The sequence below is a fragment of the Numida meleagris genome, chromosome 14 (assembly GCF_002078875.1).
Source record: "Numida meleagris isolate 19003 breed g44 Domestic line chromosome 14, NumMel1.0, whole genome shotgun sequence".
Lineage (NCBI taxonomy): Eukaryota > Metazoa > Chordata > Aves > Galliformes > Numididae > Numida > Numida meleagris.
This window is the reverse complement of record NC_034422.1, coordinates 8,215,866-8,239,239: the sequence shown is the minus strand read 5'-3', so window position 1 is coordinate 8,239,239 and position 23,374 is coordinate 8,215,866. Positions and strand designations below refer to the sequence as shown.

Here is a 23,374-nt window from a genome sequence, read left to right as displayed (position 1 = left end):
GCTGAGTTTTTAACTCCTCGCCTGCTAGGAGGGAGCAGGAGCGCCCGGCCCCCAGCCAGCCCCTGTGCGCTGTGCCAGGCCGGGCTGGCACACGTGGGCAGCGGGCAGCAGTGGGGGTTCCTGGCATCACGGGGCTGCTCTGAGCTCTGCAGGACTGCACTGAGCTTTGCGGAGCCGAGGGGGTAGCAGGGAGGGCTGCGGTGTGCTGCTATTCTCCATCCCTAAAGGTGTGGGTTGTGGCATCCCCACTGTGCCGCCAGCCCTGTGTGGGGCCATGGAAGGCTCCTGCAGGGCCACCGGGGGTCCATGTGTGACATCCTCACATCTGGCACAGCTTTGGCATCCCCAGACCTGGGGGCAGGGCAGGAGCAGGGGGTGAGCAGTGCCACAGGGACCCACAGGCAGAAGCCTCTTAGCCCCACAATCGTTCAGCCAGGGTGGGTCTGGGGAGCTGCTGCCTTCCAGCCCGGCACCCATGCCCCCAGCACACCCGGGGTGCATGGTGCAGGGCAGCCGTTATCCCAGTGGAAGAGTTCTCCTCCTGCAGAGGGGAGGTAGGAAGGGGGTGAGTGCGCGGGATGGTGGCGTTGTCACATCATCCTAAAATATCCCCGCTTGCTTCAGGCAGCAGAAAAAAGGAGGCCACGGGGCACGTTCCTCCTCTCCTCCCGCAGGTACTGCCCTGGCTCAGCGCTCGGAGCTGCTGCCAGGATGAGCAAACCCCGGCACCACACAGGGCACAGAGAGGGTGTCCCACTGGCAGCTTGGCCACAGCACTGCAGCTCAGCGCTGCTACCGTGTGCTGCAGGCACAGGGCTGGGCCGGCCAGGGGCTCTTTGGGGCACGTTCAGCCCCTGTGGTTCATGCTCCAGGCAGAACCCCAAAATCTCCCTGCCCTGGCGGTCACCCACTGCCACCCGTCCCCGCTGCCCTCCCGCTGGGAGCAGCCTCCAGTTTCTATAGGAACCAGAACAAACCTTCAAGGTACCGCGCTGCGCTTCCCAGCCTGCTGCTGCCATTGCTGCTGCTGCTGCACGCTCACGGCCGCACCGTCCTCGTGGAGGGGCTGTGTCCATCTTCGTGCTGCGCAGGACAGGGAGCTCCCACAACCACGCGCATGGGTGCAGGAGCCATTACAGGGGTAAAAAAAAAAAAGGCTTGCTGAAAAATATAAATAGTTACAGATGCTGCATCCATCGATCGGACGTGGGCACGGTGCCTCCCTGCTGGGAGCCCCCACCACGCGCAGCAGTGCCAGGAGCAGCTCCCGGAGGTGAATCCTCAGCTGGGAACACAGCCTGGGGGCCTGGGGGACTGGGATGGGATTGGAGGAGGGGGAGAGGATCTGTGCAGCTCAGCTCACCCAGGGGTGGGTGCACAAGGGCTGCAGGAATGCAGAGCAGCAGGGAGATGGAGCCCAAGCAGAGTAAACCCTAGGCAGTCCTGGCTTTGTTTGACTCTGGTGTGGCCGGAGGGCCTGGACAGGAGCGCAGCAGAACCCGCACAAAGGCAGCACTGTGGGCAGCAGCTGCATGCGGCCCTGGCACTGCCCGGCACCCGGTGGGGCACTGCCAGTGCTGGGAGTGGAGCGCGGCCGCTCGGTGCTCCCCGAGTGATGCACTTTGGGCTGGGAGGAACTCCTGCTGCAGCACCCGGACACTGACACCCATGGGTGCGGGCACAGCCGGAGGGTGCAGCATTGTGGCTGTGTCAGGGCACTGAGAGGAGCCACACAGGGCCCTGCCAGGCCCCCAGAGTCCTCTGCCTGCCCGTGACACAGGCAGCGTGTGGCACTTGCTTCCCATTGCGCTGTAGCGCAGCACCTCGCAGCTCCAGGCGCAGGAGGAACTCTGCGAGCTCCACGCCGTGCCCCGCGGGCAGGGGCCAAGGAGCCCGGTGGCACCGCGGTGACAGTGACGTTGTGCGCTGGACAGCATTCAGCAATGAGCGCATCCTGCAGCCGCCAGCAGAGCTCGGGCAGCACTCCCGCTGCTCACTGGGCAGCTGGAAGCATGAGCTCAGCCCCGGCCGCAGCCAGCACAGCCGGCCGCTCGCCAGCAGCCCCCGCTCCTTTCCTGGCTCTGAGCGCGGCCCTGGGCTGTGGCCGTAAATTGTCCTTACCTCACCAGCTAAAGCAGATTTGTGACCCTATCAGAAACCCGGTGTTTGCGATCAGAGCACCGGCAGAAGGCAGGAACCCTCGTGCAGAAGGCCCAGGGGCGGCAGCAGCGCGGGGGCACACACAGCAGCTCTCTGATCCCAAGGATCGGTGCTGGCAGCACACGGGAGGGCACGGAAACCTGGCCTAGGGACGTTCGCTCACACCGCTAAACCGGCACAGCAGCCTGCAGAGCGTCGTTTTGTACAGTCACAGCACGCCTCGGGTTGCAAGGAACCTGGCAGATCCCCAATTCCCACCGTGGGCTGGGTACCCCCACCAGCACAGCCCGCCCAGCCCCACCAACACGGCTCGGGGCACCGCCGGGGACGGGCACCCACAGCTCCCGTGTCCGCAGCTGGGGAGAACCCCGGGGCTGTCCCCGCCGTCCCGCTCAGCTCCGCGGCCCGCTCCTGCCCCCTGCTGCCCCGAAACGCGGCAGGACGGGATTTCCCTTCGCGGTGCCGAAGAACCGCATCGATGCTAAAAAGGACGAGACGCCGACACAGCCCCTTCGTCTTACAGAACACGATTTATTTGGCATTGGGATGAAAAGTTTCTCACAGCGTCTTGAGAAAAAGAGAGATTAGTGCCAACCCCCAAGGATGAAGTTCAAACAAAAGCAATGAAAAGAACGTCCCAGGGACTGAAGCGTTAGAGTGCCAGACTGAAATCCTACACGGTATTTCACAGAACATCAACATCTTTCGTACACCGCCGCGGTTCGATCCGGTCCCAAACCAACGATGCAGGAGAAGCCTCCGAGCATCGCTTTCCAACCTGTCCCATGCACACACTGCCCTGACATTGGGGTCACAACGCGGCACCGCTGCCTGCATCGCCCCTGGTGCCGGGGCATTAAAGCTGTGTGTGTGCAGCGGGGCCGGGAGCGGATCCTCAGCTCAGCGCCCGCTGCCGGGAACCGCGGCTTCCATTTGGAGCTGGGGAAGGCGGAACAGCAGGAGCAGAACACGCGAGTTCTGATGGATTCGCCTCCACCACAACTGATCTGCTCCAATTTTAGGGTCCAGCTCCCAACGCGTGAGGGATATTTTAAAGAAGTTTTGGTATATTCCATGTTCCTTAGCTAAAGGAAAAAAAAAGTGTCAACAACCGCAAAATGAAGACGTAGCGTGAATCGTACAATACTAAAACCACAGTGCTTCGCCACTGGACAGCCGCCTCCGAAAAATAAAACCATTCTGAAAAAAACAGCTTCAAAGCCATTTAACGTGAGATGGGCAAAGAAAAATTGGGTACTGCTGACAAAAAACCATTTCTCCCAAATGGAATGGCATGGGCCAGCGCCACAGGAACACGGGGTGCAGGCCCGGGGGTGAAGCTTTCAGAGAAGGCCTTGAGAACCCCACTCCGTCCCATTTCCCGATCTGTATCCCATCACAAACGGACACAGGAACCCTCCGAGACTCGAAATGAGACAGAACCGAACGTCACACAAAGCTTTGTCCATCTGACCGGCAGTTCTGACCTCAGAGCGCGGAGCTAAGCACACCATCTTCCTACCGCTACCGCGTCCTGCAACTCGCCTAGGACAAAAATAGAGGCCGCAGTGAGGCTGTGTGTCATGACAACGTGGATACCAGCACATCTGTGCCCGCCGTGAAGGAGCAGCAAAGAGCTCGGTGTGGCACTGTGGTACGCAGCGCGAGAGGACGCAGGCTTTGTCAGAGGCCACAATGGGACACGGAGCCCTGGCAGCCAGGGGCACTGAGGGAGATGGGCCCTTCGCTCATCATATGCTGATACGGGAATGGAACCTTATCCGCAGGGAGATCTGGGATGCACCGGGAGATAAAAACAATCAGAGCAGTGAACGGCAGTGGGAAATCAAAGCACAAAGTAATGCCGAAGATCCCATCAATCTAATGGCAATCAGAAGAGCAAGGTTCTCCCCAGCTCGCTGCAGCCCTCGCTAATTGGCACCCAGCCCAGCCCAGCCGCCTCGCCAAGGGCAACAGAGCTCGGCCGAGGAGCTGCCACCGTCTGGAAAAGCTTTTCCTGGCTGCTGCAAGGTCCTGGAGCTGTGACATCCCTGCCACAAAGGCTCCTACTTGCTGTGAAAAAGCTGTATTAAAATGGGGGGAAAAAATGACAACTTTATTGCAGAATTAGCTCACTGAGAGGTAAGCAAGGGCTGGACTCAGTGAGCTGCTCCATTTGAGGCAAGTTCTCCATTGCTTACAGTTAAGGTGAAGAAGAACAGGGAAAAAGAGAGAAAGAAGTGGCCTCTGTGCCAAGGGAGGAGTGGGAAAGGCTCAGAGCTATGGGCAAAACACTACACTGAGGCTCCTGCAAAGCAGCCCACGTTCGGAACAACTACAGCCAGGAGCCGCCACCACGTCACGGATTGTACCAGAGTTTATTTTCAAATAAATTCACCACAGAATAAAAAGTAAAAAAACAAAACAAAACAACAACAAAAAAACAAAAAAACAAAAAAAACCCAACACAGAACAGATTCCCGCAGTGTTATGAGATGCGTGAGGTAAGGTATCTGTTCACCTCCACCACAAAACACAGCTTCAGAGACTAAAGCAAGCCCAGAGGCCTTTTGTTATTGCGCTACGATACTACGGAGAACGAGCGTCCCATCCGGCTTCAAAAGGAATTAGAAGCTCTCCAGTTTGCATTGCTAACGAAGTATTCTCAGGAACGGGCTGCAGTAGCACAGACTTTGCACTCTGTGGGTCAGGGTGCAGCCAGCTGGAGGGAAGCATCACCCCAGGAGCAGAGTTTGTGCCCAGCGCCGAGCGCAGCACGGAGCGTACCATCTACAGCATGTATATATACACAGAGACATCGCCACCCAGAGACACACACGCACGCACTCGTACCTAGAAAACTAAAGAAAAATCAGTACATACAATGTATAAAACGTATGCATGTGCTCAAAAACGCACAAAACCCGCTTTATTTTTCAGACTTCGGAAATGCTCGATGATTTGTACGCATGGTTCTCGCTACTGCTATCCATCCACTTCATCAGACCAGGACTGGAACTCAGAGGAGATGGTTACGGGTCCCACGGGGTGCAGCAGCTCCTCCCGTTCCGTGCTGCTCGCAGCGGGGCCGGCAGCCCAGGGGCCGGGCACAGGACCAGGCAGAAATCCTCCTGCCGTGCAGCCTCCTGCTCGCGGGCCCACGCCGCAACTGTGATTCGCATCTCCCACGGATTCAGGGTTGCAAGCAAGCATCCCGCTGTCGAGACACCAGACAGGATCTCTCAATCATGAAACTCACAGTTTTTCTGTGCAAAAGGAGTTGAATTGTCAAGACCAATCCTCAAGTACAGTATAAGCCTACAGGCAGGACACAGAATAGAAAGTAGCAGCATATTCAATAGGGAAAAAGTCAGCTGCAATGGGAAACCACAACAGTGGGTTAGGATTTGTCATACAAGTACGATTCCTCATCATTACTAGAAAAATAATTCACATATACACCCCCGTGCAGTGTTTACTTCCTGTCCCTCTAGGCTTGGACCCTTCATAAGGCAATAGGAGAACACTCACAAGGGGCACTCTTTACAAATTCCTTACAGTTTATCTCATCTGCTGACTGCTACAGCAAGTCAAGGAGAGGCAGAGGCAAGAGGAGGATGGATGGGAGGGGTAAATTATTTGTACATTAACATCCTACTTAAATTTAAAACCACCTGTCAAGATGATTTTGCACTCGCTGTCAAAACCGACAGCGCTCGACTACAGGTTTAGTGAGGGAGTGAATTAATCTCTTTTTGCAATGTATAAATTAGCTGAAAGAGTTAACCTGAGGGGAAAACTGAGGATCAGATATCAGAGTGAAGCAAACTGCTTCATCGATTTCAGTACACTAACCACATCATAACCCCTGGTGGGACCTGGATAAACGGTCTGGGGCGTGGGAGGGAAGAAAGATTAGGGCAGGGCTGGCATTTACAGGATTAGGAGAAGAAACAAGTGTCCAATTAGAATTAAAGATTACGTATAGCGCATGTCAATCAGTGTTTTTAGATGGTATTTGTAGCAACTGTAAAGAAAGGAAATGGAAGGGATGGAACACACTTACATGCTAATTATAGCATGCAGTAAGAAAAGCAAGAACAATGGTCTTTTATCCAGGCCAGTCTTGTGCCACCGTTCACTGAAAAGGAGCTGAAGTGTTTTTCTTTGTAGTTTATGGGATCATAATGAACAGGGGATTCATACAGTGAAGGTAGACCACGTCAATCAAAGTTACCTGCTCCCTGTCTCTTCCCTAAGAACTACCTGATACACACAAGGATTCTGCTGAAGGGAAGCCAGCGTTACACAGATCCAATTTTCTTTATGGGCCAGAAATTTACCAGACAACATCAGATTTTGCAGCTAACAACAACAAATAATTGTAATCGCAAATCCTAGTTTTCTCAGTACTCTTCCATAAAAAGATGAAGTCACATATGGCGTAGATCTTTTATCCTCCAGTCCCTATGGTGTTTTGAAACAGCCACGCCGATCAAAACACACAGATGTCTGCAACTCTGACTTGATGGCATGTGTTTAAGCTCCTCGGTGTTCCTGCTCTGTAAAACAGAAACCCAGTCCCTTTCTCTGCAGTTCAGTCTTCTCTGTCTTTTCCGAGTGTAGCACTGAAGCAAGAGAGAAAGCAACTGACTGAACAATGACAGCCCCCCCCCCTCTTCCATGGTCTGCTTCCTGGGTCCAGTGGTATCCAGCCAAATCCAAGCAGCTTTTTCTGATGTAGATTTCATTTCCTCTCAGTTTAAGAAACAAAACGAAACAAAAAAAACCCTACCCATACTTTTCCTCTCCTTAGAAGTCAAAGGAATTCTCTGCATTCTTTTCCACAGCCAATGGGAAAAAAAAAAAAAAAAAAAAAAAGAGTAGTTATACAATCCATATTTACAGGACAAACCGATTAGTGAACAAATAACAACAGCCAAAAACGAGAGGCACAATCCTAATCTAGAACATAAAAGTAGTGTTCAAAAACAAAGTGGAGATTCCTTCTGAAGTTCCAACCACGGATTAGTGTTTGTCTGTGCAAACAGTTGCTAAAACTATTTCTGAGCGGCAGTCAGCTTATTCCTTTATACAATGGTATTGAGAGAACAGTGGCTGTGCCGGCTCCCTGTAAGAGTTTCTGGCGGTGTGTTTTCATTTAGCGGTGTGTCTGGAGGGACAAGAAAGGTGCTGCTGTCAGCAGAGTCTTCCAGCTCCACTGGAGAAGGACCAACTGAGGGAGGAAGGGACCCCTCAGTAAGCTGTGGGGATACGTCACAGTTTCCTAGTGATGGAGGACCGCTTTGCACAGTCTGAGAGAGAACTCCATCTGGAAAGGGAGAAGAAAAGCAGAATCAGAAGGTGAAGCGTATCGTTCCACATCACCAAATAAATGTGCCCTCTGTATTTCTGGAAGCTCCGAGATTTTCCTGGCTTTGTATTAACGCACAGCTATGACACTACAAAGGAGGACAATTATGTAGTAAAAATAAAGCACTGATGTATAAATAAGACTGATTAGTGCAAGTATCTTACTGATCTTCTGAGATATGCTGCTATAAAATCCTGAAGTGGAATGACTACAGTATGCTAATATCGCAGCTGCAAAACTGAAAAGCAGCGGGTGAATCATTAAAAAGTGGTATTTTTGGTCATTTCTTTTTGGCTGTGGGTGGGGGGGAGTGGGGAGTAAGGAAGAGACTGGAAGTACTTTGTTTAAAATTGCTTGTACTTGGCATTTGTTCTATTCTTTAATACCAGTCTCTACAGACCTATCTCCGAAAGACCAGAAAAGGCATCAGCATGATGGAAACGACATCACCCATCAAGGTAAGCACTTCAAATTGGTAAGGACTAAGAGCCAAGCTGCTTGCAGGACGGATTCCACTCTTAACTTAGGTGATCCACATTTCCCAGAGGAAAGAAACAAACAAGCTGAACGATACTTTTAACTCATACCTCTGTCACCGTGGAAATAGGAGATAGTATTGTAAAATATTTTCCGACCACTGTTACTAAAATATATTATTACAGATAGAAAAAAAATCACCTACCCTCTAACCAAAGATTAAAAACAAAAGAAAAGAGAAGTTAGTGCCCATGTACCTGGAGTGGAACAAAGGATGCTGTCTGGATTGACAGAAGCCTCATAGGGAGGAGGTGGGTCATCTGGATGCTGAATGTCTGGATACTTGTAAGCAGTATAGGGTGGCGGTGGATCATGGAAGTGAAACGCCCCACCTTCCCCATCATCTGAGAGATGCAGTGGAGTAAGGCCAGTTCCAAAACCATCCGGACCGTAATCAAAACCAGGCATTCTGCGGCCCAAGTTGAAGTGGTGCACTATTTCAAGAGAAGAAAAAGAAAGAAATGAGGTTAAGACATATCAACACCTTTTTCCACTTTTCACAGCCAAGGAACTCGTGTCTCCTGAAGACCTAGAAAAGCCTAAATAGCCTATGTGGGTCAGCCCACCGCAGTTACACAACGAGGCCCGAGGCCACCCGCTCCCAGCCTGTTTGTCCTGCACCACAACTACATCTGAATCTAAACTCTTCCAACTAAAGAGATCATTCACACACGGAAGGTACTTCAGATTGGGACCGCATATAAACAGAAAACTACTCTTCCATTATTGGCTAAAAAGTTACTCCAATGTGAAGAACCTTCAGGTTTGAATAAACCAGCTACACACAGGCAAAGACAAGCAAGACCATGATGTTTCTCATTTCCACATGTCAGCTGAAGAACAGTAACTTTTGGGTGCAAGATAAGCACTGTTTTTTCTTTAAATGAGGAGTGGTAAAAAACCGTACAAACCACGACCCACTGAGGCAGCCAGCACACAGCTACCTTCATTCTGGTAAGGTGTTGACCAGTATTTATAACCAGACTTCTGATTTTCTCTGCACAGATTCCTATCTCCTCTTTACATGGGAAGCAACTTTACACTACGCACGTGTACAGATGGAGGCTCGTTACCAACACAGGGTACTTACAATTTGCTCCGATCAAAGACTCGATGCGCTCTCTCCTCCTCTGGCGCAACCGGTGGACCATGAAGAGCAGCAGAGAGAGGATGAGGAAGGATGAAATGCAGCTAACTATCAGGCGCATCCCACCAGCCATGGAGTCAAACAGACTGTTCCCATCTGTCACATAAAATATAAAAAAGAAGCCTGTTACTTATGCTCAGGACTCATGTTTCTTGGTGTTCTTTTGTCAGTAACGGAGAGAAACGCAGAGCGGAGATTCATTAGCCTGATTTAACACTTCTCCACATTTCAAAAATGGGAAAAAATGATGAATCATTAGGTGATTTATCTACTTATTGCAAGAACACCTAAATACGTGACTCAACAAAATGTTGAAGGCTTCAAGTACGCGAGAAAGGGAAAAGCAAGAGGTCAACAGCGCTTTGTGCATCAGCTTGTCTCCCTGGCATGGCTGATGGTCTTGGACTAAAGAAAACAGCAAAGAAGCCAGGGGAACGGCCTGAGAACTGGCACACCTACACAGTATTTCCACATAACTTCAGAGCACTTAAACTTTTGTCCTTCATACAACAAGATCTCTAAACATTTTCATTATCATCAAGATGTAGTCATTCAAATTCCGTACGCCGTAGGTAGCCTGCTTATCAAAATTAAATGATAGGAATTAAAAATACCTTCAGAAGATGAATCAACACGATAGCAATCTTTCAAAAACCTTTCAAAATCTTTCAAGAGATTAAGATGAACAGGAATTAGATACTTTCCTGAAATCACAGAAAACAAGAGACAGGACACGAAACAGATCCACAAGCTTACACCCTAGCTATGCAATTCCACACTGGGAAAGCTGCTGCTAGCAAACTATCACTGTTCTGTCACTGCCAGGCATGGGAGAGATTTCACAATTCAACTAATCACGCTTAAGTAGCCTACAAGTACACAAGCACTCTACACAAAGACAACAGACAAAAATGACTGCACTGGGCTCTTTGCACAAATCTCTTGTTAAAGAGCTCAGAATGAGAAGCACATCAAGGCTGGATGTGACTTGGCAGCTGCACACCGCAGCCACTGGATTATACAGGAACACGACCTGCTGCAGGGATGAGCTCTGTCCTCAGCCATGGCAGTGCCAAGTCCCAGTCTCCCTCCTTCCCTGCATCCAGCACAGCTGCAAGAGCTCTCTCTACAGTACTCCTCCTTCCACCGACAACAGCAAAACAGAAGAACACTAAAACCCTCACAAAACCTGTAAAGACTGATTTGCTACGAATGCTAGCAATAGAAAAATCCACCATATTTACACACTGTTAGAAGTACAAGGCTAACAGGTTGGTATTTATCACTTGACACATTCTTGGCCCCCGGTATCTCACTTAATAGCACACTACGCATGAAACACCAACACAACGCCCTCTCAAACCTGGCTGTGCCACACAAAAACCTCTGCACTGTCGAATTTTTTAGCAGCTCCCACTGTCAGGGCTCCAGGTGATGCCATCACACACCAGCAGAAACCAATCAACACACCATGCTGAACAGCACAGACCTGCGGTTGCTCCTCCTTCGTTATATGGCAATGCTGACTTTGTGACCACCAGAAGTTAGTCCCAGCAGTTGCCTTACATAAAATGACTTTGGTAAAACATACACGCAGAGAAGCGTGATGCAATTTTTTGGCCACACAGCCTGACACTGCCTCTTCAGGCCAGCTGAAACTGCAAATCCTGGACTTCCTGGCAAGTCTGGGCCTCTTCCATACTGCTAAGCCTCTGACAGTTCCTTGCACTCAACCTGTTCAGCTGGATAAGCTATTGTCAAATGAAGTCCTAGATTAAAATAAAAAAAAGAGACAAGACCCAGTTTGAACAGAACAAGACAAGTCATCACTGAGATTTTCAACCTACATACACAGAAATAGCTTATTCCATGAAGGCTGTCTCACACTCAGGACAGCAGCAGCATGCTGTAACCGTACCAGTTTAGTCCTAGAGAAGCTTCTGCACCAGCAGCTCCCGCAAATACTTTGCTTCTTTTCGTACTATTTCACAAGTGCGAGTTCCAGATTTGTACAAACAAGAGCCCCACATCCAAGAACACGCAACGGACTTCAATTTCAGCATTAGTACACAGAAGATTTTCCTGCGCTATTTATCTTCAACTAAATGAGAAGCATCTTTCAAGATAGTACAGCTGGGATTGCTCAGCTTACACCTACCACTGAAATATTCCCCTACTATCAAGTACTTGAGTAACATTCTTTATCCACTTGTAATCGTCACTCACCCACTCACACAACAAGAGCTGATTACCTGCCAACTCAACAGCAAGATTTATTTCCCCCCAGTCTCTCCTTGGGTGATTAATTCACTTACTGTTGATTAGTAAAACAGCTTTCTTTCCTTTGTAACAAAGCTTAGGGAAGATATATGTAAGAACTGGACAAAGACAAATGCATGCAGATTGAAGAAAGTAATTCATTAATTTTTGTCAGCTGGAATAGTCATTCATAAACACTCAGAAAGAAAATTGAAATGCTTCATTTCAAAATGTCAGTGTTTATCATGAGTTGAAGTAAATTTATTATGAAGGAAGTTAGACAACTGCTTGATGATGCTTCTCTCAAAAATTACTAGAAAAAATAAACCAACAAAAATACCCAACACTTCAGAGCATAATGAAACAGTCTTATTTAGCATCAGTACAGGAAGAACTTAAGGATCAGAAAGGATGTGGTAAAGTACACTCCTCAAATGAGTATTCGTGAGATAATTAAGACCCGCAGCATAAGCACGGATCAAAGAACACGGCACTAGGTTATCCCAGGTCATCTTATCCTGTCTGCTGGATGATGCTTTGCTGACACTGATCCTGAAGACAGGAAAAAAAAAAAAGCAAAGACAATCTTAACTCTGCTGATAGGAGTGGGAGGAAGACTTCTACTTCCTCCCCACTCTTTCCCCAACCAACCTGCAACACTAGTTAGGAACATCTGTTAAGCTGAGCCTCCACAGAAGCTTTGGATGGGAAGACGTGACCTATGTTTTCCGTAGTGAAAGGATCTGAACAATAGTTTCTTAAAGGACTCAGATAAGACCAGGTTCTTTTAGAATAGCAGGAAATCAGAGTGGCTGAGGTTGGAAGGGACCTCTGCAGACCATCTAGCCCAAGCCCCTGCTCAAGCAACCTCAGTTGGAGCAGGCTGCTCAGGACCATGTCCATCGGGGCTTTGAATAGCCCCCCAGATGAAGACTCCACAACCAATCTGTTCCAGGGTTTGATTACCTTCACAGTAAGTGCTAAATAAGATACATTTCTTCTTGCGAGTTTCTTTTCATAAAAGTAGCACCCCAAAACCAACACCTCCAAAGGGCACTGACAAAGCAGTATACCTAAGACTTCACAGATCCAAAACAAGAAGCTGCAGTGATGTGCCAAACCCAATAAGTGAGGTTGCATGTCCTGATGATTAATGTAATTTATAAATTGTGCTTCTTATGTGAATCCTGCATGCAAACTTCCACACATATAAACGCTCATGTCCAGAAAAAGACACTTAATTAGTGCTCAAGAGAAAAGTCTTTTCCTTTCATGACAGCTAAATATCACAAACAACCAAAACGCTCCATTTGAAATCCACACTACTGTCAGCCTCCATAGAGCAGACAAGCTCTTCCTGAAGTAGCATCAGGGATGACTAATTACTTCCTAGCGAGAGAGTGAAGTTTTTCATATCCTGCGATCTGGGATTTTTCCGCAGATGGGGATGGTACCCTGCAGTGTCGAGGCATTGGAAGGATGTATAATTTCAAAGTTATACCCAAAGGCAACCACACTGAGCAGTAATTCTGCTTGATAAAACCGCAGCAAAGTCTTACCTGGGTCTAAACACGTAAATTTGCAGCACTCTTTAGGATCTTTGCGATACTGCTGACACCCCTGCGGCCGCTCACACAAAGCAGCCACGCACATTTCTGGTTCACCATTATGACACGTGCAGCTCAAGCAGGGGTCATCCCCTTTCGGAGTGAAATAGTAGCCTTCGTCAACAATGTTGTCTTTGATATCAACGCACGTCTGGCCTAGAACAGAAATGCACATCAATACCCACAACAACACACGTCTGGCCTAGAACAGAAATGCACATCAATACCCAAGTGCCTGTAAGCCTGCCAGAGGTCCAGCTTGATCTATTACAAACACATGACTTGTAAACACAAGCAGATCATCAGTTAAAAGCCAAACTTCGGCATTAAAGCAACTTTTAGAAGGAGTGGGGAAGATAAATGGATTGTCTGGAGATCTGCAGGGATGATTTACTGCTCAAAATTGACAAAGTGAATGTTAAGTATTTAATGGAATTGACGTGCTTTCAGGTGTCCTCTTCAGGACACAGAGAAAAGAAAGCAGTCTGAGAAGGACAAGCTTCAATGTCATGTCTCCCGCAACTCCCTCCCTGCCTCCTGGTATCTAAAACAGCTGAATCTTCTCTGGACCAAATCTGCAGGACACTTTCAACAGGTCTGGCCTAAAAAGGGAGCCAGGCAACATTAAGTCCCTTGCCCTAGCTGCACCTTCATCCTGGCACAGCAAAGGAAGTTCAGGTGGCTTTAGTCCACTGTCCATTCCTCCACAGATTTAAAAGGCAGGTAGCAAAGCCAGAGAGGAGCAACGCACACTGCTCTGGGATTCTATAGCCTGAAGCAACTGGCAGTTGCTTTATTCAAAAATAAACCATAAATATGTGTTTATTCATTTTTACATGAAGCTAATAATTTAAGAGTGATACTTACTAAAAAAAAAAAGCATACCCTAGTTGCTTAACAATAATTTTTTTAGTGAAAAACTACCATGGCTGACAACCACCCATTATGATGCTCCTATTTCAAGTAAAATTCTTACTTTTTTTCTCCTCCTTTTTAATTTACTGGGCAAAAGACAGAAAAGATAACTAACAGATTTCTCCGTATTTTTAATATGCATATTTAAGCACACAAGACAGTTAACACTAAGCTAAAACCAACTTACTCCTTTTGCAGAGGAATGACGATTTCTCATAGCAGTTTTCAGCATACCAGCTGTGTAAACCATGGTGCCGAAGGGTAGGAAAATGGAAACACTGAAGCTGGGCACAAAGAACGTTTTCATTTTCAGACATAGCCGTACCAAAGATAGGGTCAGGGGGTAAAAACACTTCCGAAGAGCCTAGAACAAAATGCATTGGTATGAGCAGCCTGGGGGTAAGCAAAGCTTCAGAAAGGCTCTGTAATGTCACTCATTTCATGCACACCAACGCTCTACAAGGCTACTGTCCTCAGCTTTAGCTTCCATTAGCAGCACTCCTCCGGGGGAAGGCAAAGAGTGGGGAGGGAAGGGGTGACTCACAGAGAAGAGGCTGCTGTTTCCAAAGAGCCGTGCAATTTTGCCATCCTGCAGCAGTAGGAGTGATGTTCTGTTATCTCTACAAGTGCTTCTCTCCAGAGTCCCGTGGGGTTTGCCTGCCAGTTTGGATCTGCTAAGGGGAAACTGAGCAGGGACCTGTACACCTTAAGGTCTGTCCAAATGCTCGTGGAGCAAGAACCCACACCAATCTCGTACCCGTACCCCATGCTGCTCATTCAGAGTGCAGGGCAGAACAGAGCTAAACAAAGATCACAGCTGTGATGCTGCTGCTGCACGGAGGTATGTGCTGCCTGGTCCTTCCAACCCATATAACTGCTAAAAGACTGCACTGAGATGTGTTCACAAGAATAGGGACTTAGCATCAAGTTATTTCTCCCATGCCACAGTGTGGGAAATGTGGTAAGGACACTGTACAACTTTAAAAATTTGGCTTCTGACCAGTGTCTTACTCTTACATCAGCTGGTTACTTACTGTTAAATCAACTGGTATTCAAAGTTGTGGAGATTAATGTGAGACCAAGAGACAATCGTGAAAATTAGTCTATGTGACACGTCTTCAGAAGCCTCCTTTCCAGATCTGTGTGCTTAAACACTGACTTCAGCTCCTGCAGTTGCTCTATTAGGCAGTCTTGTCACGTGATGGTCTTTTCCAACACTTAGTCTGATGACTTTTAATGCAATTAGGCTCACCCATCATTTTTTGAGGGTTTACCTTCCATATCTCCCAACAGCTGATTAAAATTTTCAATCACTATATCACTTTTGAAATAGATACTAGGAATTCATGCCTTAGTACAAGTCAATGGAACTTAAGTAAAACCTTCCAGAAACTACTGAACACTCTATGTGCTTTATTTCATATAGGCATTATTTTATTAAATAAATGACTTGCAAGGGAAACACTAAATGGCAATGAGAAGGTTTGAATTTCTATAATGCATCAAGTTAAATACAACCTATAATACAAACCGGTTTCGTGATTTTCTATAATTTATGTCTCCCTGGTCATCAACACTTGGTCAGCAGATGGCAGTGCAGTCAACTTTCTGAAGAGCAAAGGAAGGTTCTTCTAAGGAGGATCAGTTTTTATCTGGCAGCTCATAGGCAAAGCCTACCTGTGCAAGCAGTTTTGTCCAGACTAGGAATCACTAACCCTTAAGAGAAAAAGTTGGAACCTTCCCCTGCCATCTCCCTGATGTTGAGAGGCACCTTTATGTGCTTTACTTGAAGGAACTATCAAAAATGTTCCTGCCTTCACAAGAAGGAACAGTTTCCTCTGAATATTCAATCAAATCCTTTTAGGTAAATGACAAAAGAAATCAATACTTTTGTGCATGGCAGCACAGTGAAACAGCATCATCACTGGGAAGCTATGCAAGGTTCAACTACTCCTTGTGCATCAAAAGTAGTATTTTTCAACATCCAACTGTTTTCCAGAATTCTGCTCATAATTATGTATCTGTACATAATGGACAGTTATTCTTGCAGATTTTCCATTAGTGAAAGTTGTATATGAGAAGCAAACTATTCTGATCAGTTTTCAAATGCTATACTGGAGTTCACAGTGCTGATGCTTAAAATAAATACTGTTTGTTCATTTTCCACCTTCCATGACCTATACCAGCACAGCATCTGGACATTCAATTCTGCACACAAGAATTCATATAATGACTTCGAGATAAACTAATCACTTAACTGAATTAATTAAAAATAAAAGGTATAAAAACATATGTTTGCATTTGCAGCAGAGGGAGCTGCTGTTTTTGCAACTGAAAAAGGTCACTCAGTGATGCCCACTGGAGATTAATCTCAGATTCTTTGTATAAACAGGGATTTTTATTTCTGGGTTAAGGCAAACTTTCTCTTGGTTTAAGTAAACTCTCTGCAGCGTGTTAAAGTGCAAAGAATTCTGGGAAATTCTGTAAAGTAAGCAAATTTAAAAGCACATAAAGACCTGTCAAATTTAAAAAGGCTTTAAAAAAAGAATCAAACACTGTACATTAGTCTGTGCAAATACCAGAACCAGGAACAAACTGTTAATACAGATATTCATCACAAAGAACGATATGCTACCAAGTAGTTTCCCTTTTCTCAGCTTAATCAAGGGAAAAATCCAGATAAATTGAACAACACATGCTCTTTCTACTGTACCTCACTGGAAATTTAGGAAGTTTCTTACACTTGAAAAAAGGTATGTGCATTAAACACTTCTGTTTTGACACTGTACAGCAAAGCAGTTCCCCTACAGCATTTCAACACCATCGGTGAAAGAGATGATGTCGTTCCTGCAGAAAACATCCATGCTTTAAGATAGCTTCTGTGAACCATTCAGCTCAGTAATAACTGTAGAGGCCTACCTTTGTAAGCTACTTCCCAGTGACCTTCCAGAGAGTGATTTCGGTTGGTGATTACATATTGATATCCAACCCAGAACCTACAAAAAAAAAATCAAATTCTATTCTAAAGATACGAGCCAAAAACATGCTAACAAATTCAAAAAAAGCTACACAGAACCGAATGATACCTTCATAATTAAAAATTAACTTTGAAAACATTCTGATGCTCTTTTCCTTAAAATTTCAGCCCTTAAGTTTGCGAGGTAAAAAGAGAGAGCACTGAGGAATAAAGCTACTCGATAGCTTTCCATGTTCACAAACAGCTCACGATGCCTCCCATTTCCATGCATAAGCAACATGTTATTCTCTTTTTATGACAGCACTACAGTACCTTGAACCCAAAAACACTCACAGGCAAAAAAAAATATAAATAACGAGTTTGCTGTGAACTAAAGAATGAAATATCTCAAGCCACCAAAACATAGTCCTTACAACTCAGAATGGCGTTTTACGACATTCTCATCTCAAACTTGCAGTCTTTGACAGAAATATGGGTGCTCAATGGAAACAAAAACTGTGCTGAAATTTTACAAGAACTATTATTTCTATACAGTGCAGCGCAGCAGTAAATCATTGTGAAATTCTCTTTCCCTGTTGTAGTCCAAGGTTACTAATAGGGTTCTGAGACAGCCTGAAAAGAGAACGACTATGGTGAATTGTAGCCTATTAATCTACTAATGCTATTTGAAACCCAAAACCCAGAGATGGCCACTGCCATCTCTCACAGCATGCTCTTGCAGGGTTATTAACCTGAAATCAATGCTACCATTAGATCTGCTAGACAAACCTAACTACCAGCAATTATACCCCACAGAAATGGTTCTCGTGTGAGATCTCTGTTCCTTCCTTCATACTCACCTACGTTGGTCCTTCCTGACAAACGTCTTTTCTTCCAAGTCCCACTCCTGTGCCAGGATAAACCTGAGCTCCTGGTCTGCAGTGAAGGTGGCCAGGGATCCGTTCACACGCTGACATGTCTGCACAGCATCCCAGTAGTTCTCCCCATTTAAATACACTCTGTAACAGCTGGCTGTCCCCTCGTAGTGATGCCACCCTGTTGGGCACTTTCCTAGGAAACATGAAGAATAGAAGGGAAAGCATTCCCCCCAAATTAGGATCTTCAAGGTAATGCATCCTAATCAGTTTATGACAATACAACGTGTAATCACTTGCATGTGGATACCCAACATACTGTCCATGCTTTACCTCACCAGTAGGAGATGCACACACTACTGAGACTTTACCAATGCTTTTCATATCAGGATTCTTCTTAAATGGACTGAAAAACTCCTAGTGATGTTTCATTGCACTGTCACAGTCTTTAAATTCTTTAAGACTGATGATCTACTAAGGAAGCTTTTCCCTGAACAGCTTTAAAAACCCAATCAGTTTGATCAATCCAAGCCAAAACAAGCAGCAAGAAGCAGGAAGCATAAACCAGAGGTAGCCAACTTAATGACTGCATCTTTCTATCAGGTGGTTTAGCAACAAGCCCAGCTTGCTGTGAAGTTTTCAGCCTTCTTTTAGGAACAGCCTCAGTAGCATTTGCCTGTTCCTGCTCAGTCTACCACTGAAGGTGATGGGGGTTCTGTGGCAACAGTTGTTTGCCTTGGAAAATTGTCACTGCAAAGTGGATCTTTAGGAATTAGGAAAGTGATGGTATGAACTGTTGTCTCTGCTTTCTCTCAAGTCTCTCAGAAGGGAAGATGCAACAAAAGCCTTGAGGCATTTGTGGATGAGACAGACCCATGGGCTTTTGATGGCTGGCGTTCTTGGAGGTGATGGTTAACTAATAAAATCACAGAGGCAAGCTGATGAAATTTAAAACAGACATGAAATACGATATTAGCACTTGCATTTGCATTATTAATATTGCATGACACCTAAGTAAGGTACTTTAAATTCACAAACTGTTTTATGTTCATTGCAAGCTTAAGGACTCCCTTCAGAAACAGTGATCTTTATCATCAAATAATGGCACACATTTAGATTTGAATCCCTTTACGTATCCTTCCTCAGTCTCCACTTCTATTTAAGAAGCAATGGGATCTTTTAAGATTTACTGGTCATGCCACTAGGATGGAACTGAATACAATATCAATCAGACTGCAGAACATTTTAGATATTGCTATATCAGTTTCTAAATTGCTTTATCGTCCCCCACAAATTTGACTAACAAGTTAGCTACTGGAATCCATGACACATCAAAATACCTATCTTAATAAGCTGCTCCTCTCCTACCCCCATCCTAAAAATCAACAAAGAGAGGAGTTTTTACTTTTGTAAATCACTTGACTTCTCCAGAACCCTGCTATGCCTTCTTCTCTGCATGTTCCCTCCCTTGCCTGCTCCTTCATCCCTCCAAGGCTAATCAATGCTATCTCACTCCCAAATCACTGGATGACCCACGGAGCATAAAGAGAACAAGATAAGAGAAAGAAGCAGGAAAGACTTAGACATTTTGGGCCTGAAGAGATTCAGAGGCATCAGTAACTACAAGCTATCATTAATGAGAAGGACAGTTGCAGAATATAAGTATTTAGATAAGGCTAGTACCAAGACACAGACAGCAGCTCTAGCAGCGATGCAGGCAAGAGAGTAGGATGTTACTGGAGTGGTATTTTTGAAGATTCCCAATGGATACATGGAAGTAAGATGAAGAAACCTACTCAGGCACCACACTCTTCCTCAACAGACCTTCAGAGATGCAAGAGAAGAATTTCCTCAAGTTCTTCTCTTCTTCAAGAATATTATTGCTCTTAAAAAGGCTATGAAACTCACAACATCTGAGATGCACTTAGTTCATTTAAAAATACCTTCAAAATGTCTTCAATCAAAAGCAATTGATTTTGGCATTCCCCACTTTCCAGGGGAACAGTGCAAGTTCACATCTGATTGTCTATTATCCCTGCTGAAGGATGAAACCATCACTTCGCTCACAGCAGTTACAGAAAACTAGGCCCACTGTTTATAAAAGATCACAATTTCTGTTGCACAAAAACAGAGGAAGTCGGATACTATGCATCTATCAGTCTGCTATATAAACCATGCATTATAACAGCACACGTATAAACGAAATGTACAAAACCCTTCGAAAGTACCGAACGTGAACTCAAACTGGTCAAAAACCCATGCAAGAGAAAACCTATTAATTTCTCCTTAAATTAAAAATTATTATCTGAATTGTTAAACTAATTAGCAGAAAGATGGGCCAGATTTCCCAGGCTGCAACTTACTGCTAAATCGGACAGGCTGTGCCACGTTGACGGTGTGAAAGCGGGTTGTCTCTCCTCCTCTCCCTCGATTATGCCTGGAGTCCACATTCTCCTTCCCATGGTAAGTGCGCTGGTCCCCTGTCAAGCCTAAGGACAAGAAGGAACAGTCAGTACCAGTGAAAGATGGGAGACAAAGCAGAGCTGATTTTACTGAGCTTTCTCTGGGTTTAAATTCAAGACGAATATATGATAAATAACAGGTAGGTAAGCGAAGACGGTAGATCTCTGCAATAACAGCCTGGCCACCTCACAAGGGACATCACTGAAATATAGTTGAACTATAGCAGAACTACCCCCTCAAAGACATAGACAGCTTTTTTCAATGTATTTTCCAACACATTCTCTGAGACCTAGGACAAAATTAAAATCAGGAGAGGACATCTCTCCTCAGCCAGAAGAACAAGGCGCTTTAATCCTTCTCAAGCTTCTAAAACAAATGTTTGCTCATTATTTCTGAAATAAGAAGTGCATAGGCCCTGACCTGGGCGTCAGCGCTTGTGCATGGGTGCATGAGACAAGCAGACTCGGGAGCTCAGGAAAACACAATGCAAGCTGCAATTCCACAAAGGGGACTGGGGCATTCCATGTGCAGATGAGCACACGGGTCAGGGGCTGTCACTGCCTCAGCCAGTAAAACTAGCAAGTCCACCCGTAGTAGGGCTGGAAGGGTGAGGGGAGAAGCCTTTGAGAAAGACTGAGATGAACACAAAGTTTAGCATGGAAATAAGGAATTAACCTAAAAAGAGAAAAAAATGATGAATCTGAGAATGTAAGCATTGAAACACCTACTTGTATGTCACCTAATACTATCGGCTGCTATTTGAGCTAATAGAACAGCACAAAGAGCCATGCAGACATATTTCTTATAAAAAGAATCAGCTTACTTCCTGTTTAAGAGGATTAGCTCTGTGTACCCTCACTAAACCAAATAAACCAGCTATGGTCCCAAATAAAGAGCAGCTACATAGACTTCTTTAACAGGGCTTAGCTGTTTGAAATGCATTCAAAATTACATAAATCAAACTTTCTCCTTTCAAACTAACTTTAAATAGCAAAAGATCCACAGCAATTTGCTGATAATTTAAACATGGTTGGAGGCTGCTTGTTGTGTGACCCAGGGGACAGACCTCGAGAAGATCCACCATCAGACAATGCACTCCTTGGGACAAACTGCTGATGAGAGCCAAGAAGAGCAGAGTAGCTTTGCAATCATCTGGCACCAGCACACTGAGTTTTCCCCACGTTAATGGGATAAGCAAGGGATATTTGATTATCACGTTACCCTAGGAATTACATGTCCATGGAGATCACCCGTTCAGAAATGGCTGTGTGTAATGAACTCACATGGCCTCACAGGAATAAAGTAGTAATGCCAATACTCAATATTAGAACATACTATTTATCACAGGAAAGGAATTAGTGCCAAGAAATTCAGTTTGCGTACTCTTCAAAGGGCACAAAATGGTAAAGTAATTCAACAATGTGGACCAGCGATTATTTTTATTAAAGGCCAACCTATTTTTAGGTTTAGGATTGGACTCCTGCTAATCCTGATGTTTCAGCAGCAGTATTTACACTATGATCTTCAAAGTGATACTAAGACATTAAAAAAGCAAATCGTTAATTAACGCTATTTTTAAAGCCTTAATATAATTAACGTATATTGCCGTATCGAAGATGAACCGAGCTCAGCATGGGAAGCCCTATTTTCCCCATGGCATTAAATGGTAACACGTAAAGCAAAAGAACCAAACGCAAGAAGCATTAGTCCCCTTTCTGAAGTGCGAGCAGATGCAACACCATATGGCTGACCCTTCACTGCTAAACACAACGCCCACAAGTACTTAACAATTTAACTCCTCCAGGAATAAAAGAGGAGTTCGTCGCTTTTAATATGCAAGATTAAGAAAGGGTTACTTGGATTAACGTCTTCAATTGACAGAATTTACGCCAGATGCCTTGAAAAATAGCTCCACGGCTTGCACAGAGTGAGCTCAACCAAGCACCAGCCAAGAAGGAGACCATTGCTCCTTCCCCAGCATTTGCCAACACGACGTGCCCGTGTCGGCAGCCCTGCCATCAAAACAAGGCAGGGCTCCAGAGGCACAGAGCACCACCACGACTCCTCCTTCATGCCCAGCGCTGTCAGCTGCTTAATAATTTGCTGCTCTTCAAATATAAAATTGCTTCTGTTTGACCTGAATTTCCTGTCCCTGAAAAAAGCAAGATGACAAGTTTTTTCCAGGGCAATAAAGAAAGACCACACTAACAAGACTGCAAATTACTCCACTGTCATGAAAAGCAGTTGCAGATTCAAATGGCAGAGGTGTCATTGGACTGGTTTGCTATTGTGCTGTTGCAATACACAGCAGAATCATTTTCTGTGTACTCTGCTGCTCCTGTTCCCTTTATTAAAAATATTTATATCTTCTGAAGGAATAGTGCCACGAGCTAAGCTTTCAGTTCACAGCCTAAGCCAGAAGACCACAACCTATGTTTCATCCGTGTTTGAAAAAAGGAAAACACGCATTTTCAGTGCTTATGTGCACAGTTAATATTCTGAAAGCTATTAATTTAGGGAAGATGAGCTATTTTCCAAATCCTTCGCTTTCTAAAGAAATACACAAGAGACAGTTAGCAGGGGAAGGACAAAAACGGGCTCAGGGAAAGACACACGGGGCACAGTTTCTCTTTCCCCCTTGCAAAGCAGTGCACGCGGGACAGAAACATCCTCCAAAGCGCTTCCAAATGGATCAGGCCATGATTAGCATTCATGCAACTCCTTCCAATTTACAAACAGTCTCTAATTCACTCCAGCATGTTTACGGGCTGAGTAATATACCATCAGAAAAGTTGCCCAACGAGTCTGATTACATGACTGTTTCCAGCTGTTTCAAACTTGAAGCTACCTATTTAGAAGGAAAGCTTGCCATGCCGGATGGCTCCTACCACACTTCATGGTGGTAAACTGTTTCAGATCTCAATCAATACCACTCACAGTTTTTCAGAATAAAAGTGAAGAATTTCAAAGAGTATCTTGCTTACATTCTAACTACCTTTTAGCTGAACAAGAGTTGGCAAAGCACAGCCCTGAGAACTCACAGAGAAAATCTGACCTCACGCACACAAGTCTATCTCACTC

General features: G+C 45.6%; 1 protein-coding gene across 2 annotated transcripts in view; it reads right to left on the bottom strand.

Moving 5' to 3' along the window:
• The window catches only part of DGCR2 (DiGeorge syndrome critical region gene 2), a 38,681-nt gene continuing 19,829 nt past the window's right edge, over positions 4,523-23,374 (bottom strand). The window contains exons 3-10 of one of the 2 annotated variants that reach the window (XM_021412753.1): positions 20,194-20,319; positions 17,816-18,035; positions 16,919-16,995; positions 14,187-14,363; positions 13,037-13,240; positions 9,162-9,314; positions 8,269-8,505; positions 4,523-7,492 (exon numbers count right to left, since the gene is read on the bottom strand). In XM_021412753.1, coding sequence (XP_021268428.1) covers positions 7,251-7,492; positions 8,269-8,505; positions 9,162-9,314; positions 13,037-13,240; positions 14,187-14,363; positions 16,919-16,995; positions 17,816-18,035; positions 20,194-20,319 — 1,436 coding nt within the window. In that variant the 3' untranslated portion in view covers positions 4,523-7,250. The remainder of the gene's footprint in view (positions 7,493-8,268; positions 8,506-9,161; positions 9,315-13,036; positions 13,241-14,186; positions 14,364-16,918; positions 16,996-17,815; positions 18,036-20,193; positions 20,320-23,374) is intronic. The other variant, XM_021412754.1, reaches the window with a different exon arrangement.